This window comes from Protomyctophum bolini (assembly GCF_963924005.1).
Source record: "Protomyctophum bolini genome assembly, chromosome: 17".
Classification (NCBI taxonomy): Eukaryota; Metazoa; Chordata; class Actinopteri; order Myctophiformes; family Myctophidae; genus Protomyctophum; species Protomyctophum bolini.
In genome coordinates this window covers 12761226-12774512 of record NC_137878.1, presented here as the reverse complement: position 1 = coordinate 12774512, position 13287 = coordinate 12761226, and the positions used below count along the sequence as shown (strand labels likewise).

At 42.9% G+C, this 13287-nt stretch overlaps 1 protein-coding gene across 1 annotated transcript in view; it reads left to right on the top strand.

Annotated features, from left to right (window-relative positions):
* The window catches only part of trappc9 (trafficking protein particle complex subunit 9), a 285531-nt gene extending 275443 nt beyond the window's left edge, over window positions 1-10088 (top strand). Inside the window, exons 23-24 of the mRNA XM_080787679.1 lie at window positions 2331-2554; window positions 9699-10088. Of these exons, the coding sequence (XP_080643805.1) occupies window positions 2331-2554; window positions 9699-9881 (407 nt within the window). The 3' untranslated portion in view covers window positions 9882-10088. The remainder of the gene's footprint in view (window positions 1-2330; window positions 2555-9698) is intronic.
* Window positions 10089-13287: the final 3199 nt, after the last annotated feature.

The following is a 13287-nucleotide window of genomic DNA, read 5'->3' as shown; positions in this document are numbered from 1 at the left end:
TCTTAGCCTCCGTTTAAATGTGAACATTCTTAAACCTTCTCACCTTCTTAAAATAACGACCTTCGTCATTTTGTGCTAATGTTCACACTGACCACCTCTGGTCAAATGGCCTAATAGAATATCCTAATAGAAAAGGATCATGCTGTTCTCTCAAGAATGACTTGGGCCTTTTTTTTTCTTTTTGCTCATGCATCGTCTTGTGATAACATAACATTTGTGTTTGTGGTGTTCTGTGTAAAGCACATTGAATTGCCTTGTTGTTGAAATGTGCTCTACAAATAAAATGTGCCTTGCCTACAGCCTGGTGTTGGAAGTGTTCTTGAGACACCTCGAGCCCTGATAACTGCTCCTGATGAGCAGTTAGGTTGCTCGTCTTGGACGGTTGCCTCTCCGCTCTCGGTGTTTGAATGTGTTGTGTGTGAATGCAGGGTGACTGTGAGATATGTTGTAAAGCGCCGCGGAGAAAGGGCGGCCATATAAATGCAGTCCATTTATCAGTCCATTTATCTCCCCCCCGGGGACTAGGCTAGGGGGGGAAGAGAGAGAGAGAGAGAGAGATGGGGAGCGGTTACATTGCCGGTCGATCCCCTCTGAGACCCCCGGGTCTCCCTTTGATGTTTTTTAGGGGGGGGGGGGAGAAAAAGACAATGCAGCTGACCTATTTGTTACAAAACAATATGGTTTGTGTCCAGGGATGTCCCGATCCCATCCCGATACCACAATTCCTGTATTAGCCGATTGGATACTTTTCCCGATAGCGATACAGTACACGGGACATCTCTAGTTGTGTCGCACTCCTCCATAGACCAGTGGTTCACTCCTCCGTAGACCAGTGGTTCACTCCTCCATAGACCAGTGGTTCACTCCTCCATAGACCAGTGGTTCACTCCTCCGTAGACCAGTGGTTCACTCCTCCATAGACCAGTGGTTCACTCCTCCATAGACCAGTGGTTCACTCCTCCATAGACCAGTGGTTCACTCCTCCATAGACCAGTGGTTCACTCCTCCGTAGACCAGTGGTTCTCCTCCATAGACCAGTGGTTCTCCTCCATAGACCAGTGGTTCACTCCTCCATAGACCAGTGGTTCACTCCTCCATAGACCAGTGGTTCACTCCTCCATAGACCAGTGGTTCTCCTCCATAGACCAGTGGTTCACTCCTCCGTAGACCAGTGGTTCACTCCTCCATAGACCAGTGGTTCACTCCTCCATAGACCAGTGGTTCACTCCTCCATAGACCAGTGGTTCACTCCTCCATAGACCAGTGGTTCACTCCTCCGTAGACCAGTGGTTCACTCCTCCATAGACCAGTGGTTCACTCCTCCATAGACCAGTGGTTCACTCCTCCATAGACCAGTGGTTCACTCCTCCATAGACCAGTGGTTCACTCCTCCATAGACCAGTGGTTCTCCTCCATAGACCAGTGGTTCACTCCTCCGTAGACCAGTGGTTCACTCCTCCGTAGACCAGTGGTTCACTCCTCCGTAGACCAGTGGTTCACTCCTCCGTAGACCAGTGGTTCACTCCTCCGTAGACCAGTGGTTCACTCCTCCGTAGACCAGTGGTTCACTCCTCCGTAGACCAGTGGTTCACTCCTCCATAGACCAGTGGTTCACTCCTCCGTAGACCAGTGGTTCACTCCTCCGTAGACCAGTGGTTCACTCCTCCGTAGACCAGTGGTTCTCTAGTTGTGTCGCACTCCTCCGTAGACCAGTGGTTCGCAAACTCTTTTGTATCAAAGGACCCCCAGAACGTGTCGGCTAGCACGCAGACGTACTTTTTAACAAAGATTTTAACACCAATGAAAGAGATTGTGGTCCTTTTACATGTACTGTACGTACATGTACACGTAGTCGTGTGAGTTACGTAATGAGGAGTGAGTGAATGAGTGAGTGTGTTAGTATGAATGTTGGAGCCTCTGTGGGGAATCTGTGGGTGTGCCGTCCGTGTGCGGGGGCGAGGTGAGATACGTATAGGGAATAATTAACGGCAATACAAAATCCCAAACCCGTGAAACACATCTTTGTAACGAGGAAGAAGCTAAAACAGTAATCACGTTTTAACTTCTGTTCAGCCATCTCTTAACTCATCCATCCCCCCCCCCCTATTCTGTGTTTCCTAGAACTAGAAGGTATGGAAAAAAACCATTAACACGATCCCAACTGCCCAGCTTGCTGTGACGTCAAAATCGTCACAACTTTCAACATCACCTTCCAGCAGGCCGGTCGAGTTCTAGTGCTCGGCTCTCTAATGGTCATTTATAGGATGACACCATTTGTCAATTAATCTTTCTCTCTCTCTCTTTGTCTCTCTCTCTCTCTCTCTCTCCAGATGTGCAGGTGAACGGGAAGCCGTGTGACTGTGACGTTGTGGCCGACTGCGCGGTGGGCGAGCCGGTGACCCTGGAGGTGAGGCTGACCAACCGCAGCGGGAGCGCGGTGGGCCCCTTCGCCCTGACCGTGGTGCCCTACCAAGACTACCAGAACGGAGTGCACAACTACGAGCTCCAGGACGCCGTCACCTTCATCGGCTCCAACACCTTCTATATCGACACGGTCAGTGTGTTGGGGGGGACACGGTCAGTGTGTTGGGGGGACACGGTCAGTGTGTTGGGGGGGGACACGGTCAGTGTGTTGGGGGGGACACGGTCAGTGTGTTGGGGGGGACACGGTCAGTGTGTTGGGGGGACACGGTCAGTGTGTTGGGGGGGACACGGTCAGTGTGTTGGGGGGGACACGGTCAGTGTGTTGGGGGGGACACGGTCAGTGTGTTGAGGGGACACGGTCAGTGTGTTGAGGGGACACGGTCAGTGTGTTGGGGGGACACGGTCAGTGTGTTGGGGGGACACGGTCAGTGTGTTGGGGGGACACGGTCAGTGTGTTGGGGGACACGGTCAGTGTGTTGGGGGGACACGGTCAGTGTGTTGGGGGGACGCGGTCAGTGTGTTGGGGGACACGGTCAGTGTGTTGGGGGGGACACGGTCAGTGTGTTGGGGCGGACACGGTCAGTGTGTTGGGGGGACACGGTCAGTGTGTTGGGGGGACACGGTCAGTGTGTTGGGGGGACACGGTCAGTGTGTTGGGGGGACACGGTCAGTGTGTTGGGGGGGACACGGTCAGTGTGTTGGGGGGACACGGTCAGTGTGTTGGGGGGGACACGGTCAGTGTGTTGGGGCGGACACGGTCAGTGTGTTGGGGGGACACGGTCAGGGTGTTGGGGGGTGCCACTGCACTGGTGGATGAAGTACTCACTTCTTTTTTACTTTTACCTGGGAACGATTCTACAAATGTATTCTAAATCCTGACAGTTTTCTGAAAAGCCATATGTTTCTATGTCACTATTTCATGTCAAGGCAACTGGCTCAGGGCAAAAAGGTGAGTTTTTTTGCGGTTCTGCTTCAGATTCATATAAAGTGATATAAAACGTTTACTGTATATGTCAATCGCAGACAACAGATGGCTATTAAACTGTGTATATACGTCAACAGCAGACAATGTCTTAAGTAAAAGTATCAATACGATCAATGTAGAGATATTTGCTAGTCTAACCACCGATCCGACACAGGGGTAAGTGGTTGACACTATGGCAGGTAAATAAAATGTTGGGGCATGTGGAGTTTGCTTTGGAGTTGCCCAAACTGCAAGTGCACATTTGAGTGAGGAGTCTGCTATAAACACAACACGAGATATATAGCTAGATAGCTATGAACACAACATGAGATCACGACACTGGTATCGGTATTCGGTATCGGTGATCGGATCGGAAGCGAAAAAAGTGTGTTGGGACATCCCTAGTCTAAAGCTATTGTATTGTCTTTGTTCCTGGCTGCAGGTCAGTCCTAAAGCAGACTGTAACGTATTGTATTGTCTTTGTTCCTGGCTGCAGGTCAGTCCTAAAGCAGACTGTAACGTATTGTATTGTCTTTGTTCCTGGCTGCAGGTCAGTCCTAAAGCAGACTGTAACGTATTGTATTGTCTTTGTTCCTGGCTGCAGGTCAGTCCTAAAACAGACTGTAACGTATTGTATTGTCTTTGTTCCTGGCTGCAGGTCAGCCCTAAAGCAGACTGTAACGTATTGTATTGTCTTTGTTCCTGGCTGCAGGTCAGTCCTAAAGCAGACTGTAACGTATTGTATTGTCTTTGTTCCTGGCTGCAGGTCAGTCCTAAAGCAGACTGTAACGTATTGTATTGTCTTTGTTCCTGGCTGCAGGTCAGTCCTAAAGCAGACTGTAACGTATTGTATTGTCTTTGTTCCTGGCTGCAGGTCAGTCCTAAAGCAGACTATAACGTATTGTATTGTCTTTGTTCCTGGCTGCAGGTCAGTCCTAAAGCAGACTGTAACCGGCGTACGATATAGGCTATAGCCCATGGTCCAAAATGATAAGAAACGAGGATAACTTTTTTTTTCAAAATTTCAAAAAACATGGGCTATAACCCATCGTTTTTTTTTCATTTTTGTCAAATCATCAAAAATGATGAAAAACGGCGCGCTATAGTATGCCGTATGATATAGGCTATAGCCCATGGTCCAAAATGATGAGAAACGAGGATAACTTTTTTTCAAAATTTCAAAAAACATGGGCTATAACCCATCGTTTTTTTCATTTTTTCATTTTTGTCAAATCATCAAAAATGATGAAAAACGGCGCGCTATAGTATGCCGTACGATATAGGCTATAGCCCATGGTCCAAAATGATGAGAAACAAGGCTAACTTTTTTTTTCAAAATTTCAAAAAACATGGGCTATAACCCATCGTTTTAAATTTTTTTTAAATTTTGTCAAATCATCAAAAATGATGAAAAACGGCGTGCTATAGTATGCCGTACGATATAGGCTATAGCCCATGGTCCAAAATGATGAGAAACAAGGCTAACTTTTTTTTTCAAAATTTCAAAAAACATGGGCTATAACCCATCGTTTTTTTCATTTTTTCATTTTTGTCAAATCATCAAAAATGATGAAAAACGGCGCGCTATAGTATGCCGTACGATATAGGCTATAGCCCATGGTCCAAAATGATGAGAAACAAGGCTAACTTTTTTTTTCAAAATTTCAAAAAACATGGGCTATAACCCATCGTTTTTTTCATTTTTTCATTTTTGTCAAATCATCAAAAATGATGAAAAATGGCGCGCTATAGTATGCCGTACGATGTAGGCTATAGCCCATGGTCCAAAATGATAAGAAACGAGGATAACTTTTTTTTTCAAAATTTCAAAAAACATGGGCTATAACCCATCGTTTTTTTTTCATTTTTGTCAAATCATCAAAAATGATGAAAAACGGCGCGCTATAGTATGCCGTACGATATAGGCTATAGCCCATGGTCCAAAATGATGAGAAACAAGGCTAACTTTTTTTTTCAAAATTTCAAAAAACATGGGCTATAACCCATCGTTTTTAAAAAAAAAATTTTTTGTCAAATCATCAAAAATGATGAAAAACGGCGCGCTATAGTATGCCGTATGATATAGGCTATAGCCCATGGTCCAAAATGATGAGAAACGAGGATAACTTTTTTTCAAAATTTCAAAAAACATGGGCTATAACCCATCGTTTTTTTCATTTTTTCATTTTTGTCAAATCATCAAAAATGATGAAAAATGGCGCGCTATAGTATGCCGTACGATATAGGCTATAGCCCATGGTCCAAAATGATAAGAAACGAGGATAACTTTTTTTTTCAAAATTTCAAAAAACATGGGCTATAACCCATCGTTTTTTTTTCATTTTTGTCAAATCATCAAAAATGATGAAAAACGGCGCGCTATAGTATGCCGTACGATATAGGCTATAGCCCATGGTCCAAAATGATGAGAAACAAGGCTAACTTTTTTTTTCAAAATTTCAAAAAACATGGGCTATAACCCATCGTTTTTTAAATTTTTAAATTTTTGTCAAATCATCAAAAATGATGAAAAACGGCGCGCTATAGTATGCCGTACGATATAGGCTATAGCCCATGGTCCAAAATGATGAGAAACAAGGCTAACTTTTTTTTTCAAAATTTCAAAAAACATGGGCTATAACCCATCGTTTTTTAAATTTTTAAATTTTTGTCAAATCATCAAAAATGATGAAAAACGGCGCGCTATAGTATGCCGTACGATATAGGGAACGTATTGTATTGTCTTTGTTCCTGGCTGCAGGTCAGTCCTAAAGCAGACTGTAACGTATTGTATTGTCTTTGTTCCTGGCTGCAGGTCAGCCCTAAAGCAGACTGTAACGTATTGTATTGTCTTTGTTCCTGGCTGCAGGTCAGTCCTAAAGCAGACTGTAACGTATTGTATTGTCTTTGTTCCTGGCTGCAGGTCAGTCCTAAAGCAGTCTGTAACGTATTGTATTGTCTTTGTTCCTGGCTGCAGGTCAGTCCTAAAGCAGACTGTAACGTATTGTATTGTCTTTGTTCCTGGCTGCAGGTCAGCCCTAAAGCAGACTGTAACGTATTGTATTGTCTTTGTTCCTGGCTGCAGGTCAGTCCTAAAGCAGACTGTAACGTATTGTATTGTCTTTGTTCCTGGCTGCAGGTCAGTCCTAAAGCAGACTGTAACGTATTGTATTGTCTTTGTTCCTGGCTGCAGGTCAGTCCTAAAGCAGACTGTAACGTATTGTATTGTCTTTGTTCCTGGCTGCAGGTCAGTCCTAAAGCAGACTGTAACGTATTGTATTGTCTTTGTTCCTGGCTGCAGGTCAGTCCTAAAGCAGACTGTAACGTATTGTATTGTCTTTGTTCCTGGCTGCAGGTCAGCCCTAAAGCAGACTGTAACGTATTGTATTGTCTTTGTTCCTGGCTGCAGGTCAGTCCTAAAGCAGACTGTAACGTATTGTATTGTCTTTGTTCCTGGCTGCAGGTCAGTCCTAAAGCAGACTGTAACGTATTGTATTGTCTTTGTTCCTGGCTGCAGGTCAGTCCTAAAGCAGACTGTAACGTATTGTATTGTCTTTGTTCCTGGCTGCAGGTCAGTCCTAAAGCAGACTGTAACGTATTGTATTGTCGTTGTTCCTGGCTGCAGGTCAGCCCTAAAGCAGACTGTAACGTATTGTATTGTCTTTGTTCCTGGCTGCAGGTCAGTCCTAAAGCAGACTGTAACGTATTGTATTGTCTTTGTTCCTGGCTGCAGGTCAGTCCTAAAGCAGACTGTAACGTATTGTATTGTCTTTGTTCCTGGCTGCAGGTCAGTCCTAAAGCAGACTGTAACGTATTGTATTGTCTTTGTTCCTGGCTGCAGGTCAGCCCTAAAGCAGACTGTAACGTATTGTATTGTCTTTGTTCCTGGCTGCAGGTCAGCCCTAAAGCAGACTGTAACGTATTGTATTGTCTTTGTTCCTGGCTGCAGGTCAGTCCTAAAGCAGACTGTAACCGGCGTACGATATAGGCTATAGCCCATGGTCCAAAATGATAAGAAACGAGGATAACTTTTTTTTTCAAAATTTCAAAAAACATGGGCTATAACCCATCGTTTTTTTAATTTTTCAATATTGTCAAATCATCAAAAATGATGAAAAACGGCGCGCTATAGTATGCCGTACGATATAGGCTATAGCCCATGGTCCAAAATGATGAGAAACGAGGATAACTTTTTTTTTCAAAATTTCAAAAAACATGGGCTATAACCCATCGTTTTTTTAATTTTTCATTTTTGTCAAATCATCAAAAATGATGAAAAACGGCGCGCTATAGTATGCCGTACGATATAGGCTATAGCCCATGGTCCAAAATGATGAGAAACAAGGCTAACTTTTTTTTTTCAAAATTTCAAAAAACATGGGCTATAACCCATCGTTTTTTAAATTTTTCAATATTGTCAAATCATCAAAAATGATGAAAAACGGCGCGCTATAGTATGCCGTACGATATAGGCTATAGCCCATGGTCCAAAATGATGAGAAACAAGGCTAACTTTTTTTTTCAAAATTTCAAAAAACATGGGCTATAACCCATCGTTTTTTTCATTTTTGTCAAATCATCAAAAATGATGAAAAACGGCGCGCTATAGTATGCCGTACGATATAGGCTATAGCCCATGGTCCAAAATGATGAGAAACAAGGCTAACTTTTTTTTTCAAAATTTAAAAAAACATGGGCTATAACCCATCGTTTTTTAAATTTTTCAATATTGTCAAATCATCAAAAATGATGAAAAACGGCGCGCTATAGTATGCCGTACGATATAGGCTATAGCCCATGGTCCAAAATGATGAGAAACGAGGATAACTTTTTTTTCAAAATTTCAAAAAACATGGGCTATAACCCATCGTTTTTTTCATTTTTTCATTTTTGTCAAATCATCAAAAATGATGAAAAATGGCGCGCTATAGTATGCCGTACGATGTAGGCTGTAGCCCATGGTCCAAAATGATAAGAAACGAGGATAACTTTTTTTTTCAAAATTTCAAAAAACATGGGCTATAACCCATCGTTTTTTTTAATTTTTGTCAAATCATCAAAAATGATGAAAAACGGCGCGCTATAGTATGCCGTACGATATAGGCTATAGCCCATGGTCCAAAATGATGAGAAACAAGGCTAACTTTTTTTTTCAAAATTTCAAAAAACATGGGCTATAACCCATCATTTTTTTAATTTTTCAATATTGTCAAATCATCAAAAATGATGAAAAACGGCGCGCTATAGTATGCCGTACGATATAGGCTATAGCCCATGGTCCAAAATGATGAGAAACGAGGATAACTTTTTTTTCAAAATTTCAAAAAACATGGGCTATAACCCATCGTTTTTTTCATTTTTTCATTTTTGTCGATTCATCAAAAATGATGAAAAATGGCGCGCTATAGTATGCCGTACGATATAGGCTATAGCCCATGGTCCAAAATGATAAGAAACGAGGATAACCTTTTTTTTCAAAATTTCAAAAAACATGGGCTATAACCCATCGTTTTTTTTTTCATTTTTGTCAAATCATCAAAAATGATGAAAAACGGCGCGCTATAGTATGCCGTACGATATAGGCTATAGCCCATGGTCCAAAATGATGAGAAACAAGGCTAACTTTTTTTTTCAAAATTTCAAAAAACATGGACTATAACCCATCGTTTTTTAAATTTTTAAATTTTTGTCAAATCATCAAAAATGATGAAAAACGGCGCGCTATAGTATGCCGTACGATATAGGGAACGTATTGTATTGTCTTTGTTCCTGGCTGCAGGTCAGCCCTAAAGCAGACTGTAACGTATTGTCTTTGTTCCTGGCTGCAGGTCAGTCCTAAAGCAGTCTGTAACGTATTGTATTGTCTTTGTTCCTGGCTGCAGGTCAGTCCTAAAGCAGACTAACGTATTGTATTGTCTTTGTTCCTGGCTGCAGGTCAGTCCTAAAGCAGACTAACGTATTGTATTGTCTTTGTTCCTGGCTGCAGGTCAGTCCTAAAGCAGACTGTAACGTATTGTATTGTCTTTGTTCCTGGCTGCAGGTCAGTCCTAAAGCAGACTGTAACGTATTGTATTGTCTTTGTTCCTGGCTGCAGGTCAGTCCTAAAGCAGACTGTAACGTATTGTATTGTCTTTGTTCCTGGCTGCAGGTCAGTCCTAAAGCAGACTGTAACGTATTGTATTGTCTTTGTTCCTGGCTGCAGGTCAGCCCTAAAACAGACTGTAACGTATTGTATTGTCTTTGTTCCTGGCTGCAGGTCAGCCCTAAAGCAGACTGTAACGTATTGTATTGTCTTTGTTCCTGGCTGCAGGTCAGCCCTAAAGCAGACTGGGGCTGTGCTGGAGCGCTGCTCTTCCTCAACACCGGAGACTTCTACCTGAACATCAGGTTCCAGGACGACAGCAGCGCCGGACGGGAGCTTCCCCTGGCCTGGTTCGCTCTGCCCAGTGTGCACATCAAGACCATGGACACGCCCTTACAGGCTGGGGCCTAGGAGGACACGCCCTTACAGGCTGGGGCCTAGGAGGACACGCCCTTACAGGCCGGGGCCTAGGAGGACACACCCTTACAGGCCGGGGCCTAGGAGGACACACCCTTACAGGCCGGGGCCTAGGAGGACACGCCCTTACAGGCTAGGAGGAAGGGGGGTGAATTCCGGGCATTGAGAAAGGATTTAGGATTTAGGGACATCGAAGAGTGGGAGGGGGGGGGGGTCTGTACATAGCATAGTCCAGTGGTTCTCAAACCTTTTCATTGAAAAAAAGAAAATAAATAAATAATCCTCCAAAAGACCCCACATTTGTAAGGGCCCATATGTAAGGGTGCATTTGGAAACCCCCTCACGGAACCCCACTTTTGAGAACCGCTGCCCTTGTGTAGCCTTATCGATTGATTCACATGTAAATATTGCTTTGATCGCTTCGTTTAATTATTGATGTTACTGGGAACGTTAAGGGGCAGCTTCAATGAAATATCTCTGCTGTCGGGAGGAAACCGCATAACTTCAACAGGAAATGAAAAAAATATTTCTTTCAGGAAATTAAGAAAACCTTATATTTTTTTAAACAAAGAAATACAGCCCCATCAAAGTTGGCTTGTAACTTTATATAGTGATAATTACTTCCATGAGAGGGGGAGAGGTGGTGGAGTTAGTTGCTTTAGCAGACATTTTGAGGGTCCAATGGAGTTCAGTCCAATGGTTTTGTCCAAAGCACTTTTTACTACTTTCCATTGGTTCAATATTTTCGACACAACACACAGACATAAAGGGTGTTCAATAGAACTGATTTATGCCAAAGAAATCTCAAATCTCAAAAATGGAGTTATGAGGTTTCCTCCTGACAGCAACGATAATACAACGTGATTCTCAAGATGTGGACATTGGACAGGACGACGCTTCCCCATATTCAGTGTAACGGCCAGACTACAGTAGCTAAAAAAAATCACACCTGTGTGAAGTTAGGGGCGCTCTTATCATTATACATCATCCTGTGAACAACTGAATTTAGGTGATTGGTTGGTTAAATTTACGTCATATTTGTCGGACATTTTACCTAATTTCTCCTTTCATTGTCAATGGCAAATATGTGTGGGGACAAAAGCTGTATATAGGAGGTGCTAGTGCCCCTCGGAAAAACATATTTTGAAGTTGTAGCTCTCCCAACCTTTAATGCATCAGGAGGACCCACTTGAAAATTTGAAAGCACAGAGCAGAGTGAGTTATAACATATACCAATAATACAATATTTGACTAATTGAAGTTAATTGGAGACCGATCTTAACGAGCGCAAAACCATGGTTAAAACGTTCTCTTTGATCCAGGATCATCAGTGATTACACTGTGAGAGTTGTTTTGTAGCTTATATAGTGTTCTTTGATACCGTTTTTGCATTTGATCCACTGTACCGCAGCGGACACTGCGGCAAATGTACAATCGTTGGCTCAGGAATGCGACAAAAAAACGAAACAAATCTCCATGAATTCAAGGCTTCTGATATGGGGCTTTTTGAGCTGAAGTATATTCCTTTCACGTCCTCACAAAATAACAATTGGATAGAAAGATTGAAAAAGACAAGTGAAGTGTCCCTTTTTAGGTCACCTGTGAAGCCTACAGTAATGTATCACAGCGGAATATGAAATCTTGTCACTTGAATAAATGTATTGTCACAGGTCGTTCAGCTCCTGGATTATGTATGAGCCTTTTTTTCTTTTTTTTTTAATCATTTCCATAATTGTTTTCTTTTTTTTCTTTTTCCTGTAACCGTGACCTTTTCTCAGCCGGTCCCCTCAATTAACCCATTTCGGGCGGGAACCCCTTTTGGTGTTTTAAAGCATCATGTACTTTAGCTATTGAGAAATAGCAGATCTACAAGCTCATAGCGCTGCACCGAGTGCCGTGCTACGACCTTGTAGGTCTGCTATTTTTGAAAAATCGTGAAAATGTAGTCAAATCTTTGAATATATATTCTTTCAGAGCGTTTTTAACTCAAATCTTTGCTTCTGGGGGGAGTCCCACATATTTTCAGATGGGGGTCGGTTACATATATTTTTGGGGGTCCTTGACATCAAAATGTTTGAGAACGACTGAAATGGGTTTTTCAGAAAACTGTCATGAACTTGAAGGCATTTGTAGAATCGTCGTCGAGTCTAAATGGGTTAAATTCTCCGATAATGAAAACCAGATTCTGAATAATGATGTATGATTATGATCCTGGAGTGGGAGATAACCATCAGAACAGGGGTTTTAACACAGATACAGTAAAGCGGGGCTAATCCCTTTCACACAGTCCTTGAGAATATTGCACGCATCCCATTAAAAGCCTGATTCGCACTTTGTCGGGTGACGGGGTCGCGGCATCTGAAAATAACCGATCCGGACGCAGAGTAGGGTTGGGATCCGGAACCAGGACAACCGGATCCAACATCAAAGGAACCGAAATCGGTTCCTCGATGTTGGAACCATTTCTGGAGCCGTTTTATTGCACTGTCAGAGCTGTGGACTTCCGGACGGACGGGACGGACTAAATACAACCACTCCAATTGTATGAGTTATATATTGTACTAACATACTCTACCATACAGCTGACATGACATTTTATTCATTAAAAAGGTTACACAGTGTCCCTTTAACCACACTAAAATATATATTTAAAAACATTCTCTCGTAATCCCTTTCGGTGCAGTCCTCCTTATTTACACAGTGAGAGTTGTTTTGAAGTTCATTTATTTTTCACGTCTGCCTCCTATTAACTTCAGTTGATTAAATATTTAGAATGCGACCAGAAATGCGAAAAAAAAAAGAAAACTCCATGAATTCAAGGCTTAATTAATTCATTTTGGGTATGAACTTACCTCTTAAGAAGATGAGTTCCAAAGAGACAAGGATTAGGCACACATGATTATCAGAGCCCGACAGATTTGATACTGTGTGTGAAACTAACTGGTATATGTATTTCCTGCGTTGTCATTTAGCAGATCTACAAGCCCACAGTGCCTCACGCTGTGACGCACTGTGAGCTTGTGGATCGGCTATTTTCGTCAAAGACGTTTGGCGTAAAAAGATGGACTATAAAGTACAGAGTGACCGGTCAAGTTTAGTGCCGCCAAACAAGTCTATGAAGCCATATGAAATCTGAAACACAATGTTATACAATAAGTAGTAGGTGTCCCTGCTTCATCTCTCTCTCAGCTAAGGGGTCCTTGTAAGTCGGTGAAGACCCCTGCCATAGACAGAATGACTACTGAATGACCAGCTCATAAAAGATCACCAGCACTCACTTCCATGAGCCAAACGTCCATGTCCTGAACTGCTGCTGAGTCATTAATAAATGAAAGGAATTCAAGCGAGTGCTGGGGATCTTTTCTGAGCAAAGCGGTCAGCTATGTGCACCAGACAGGTT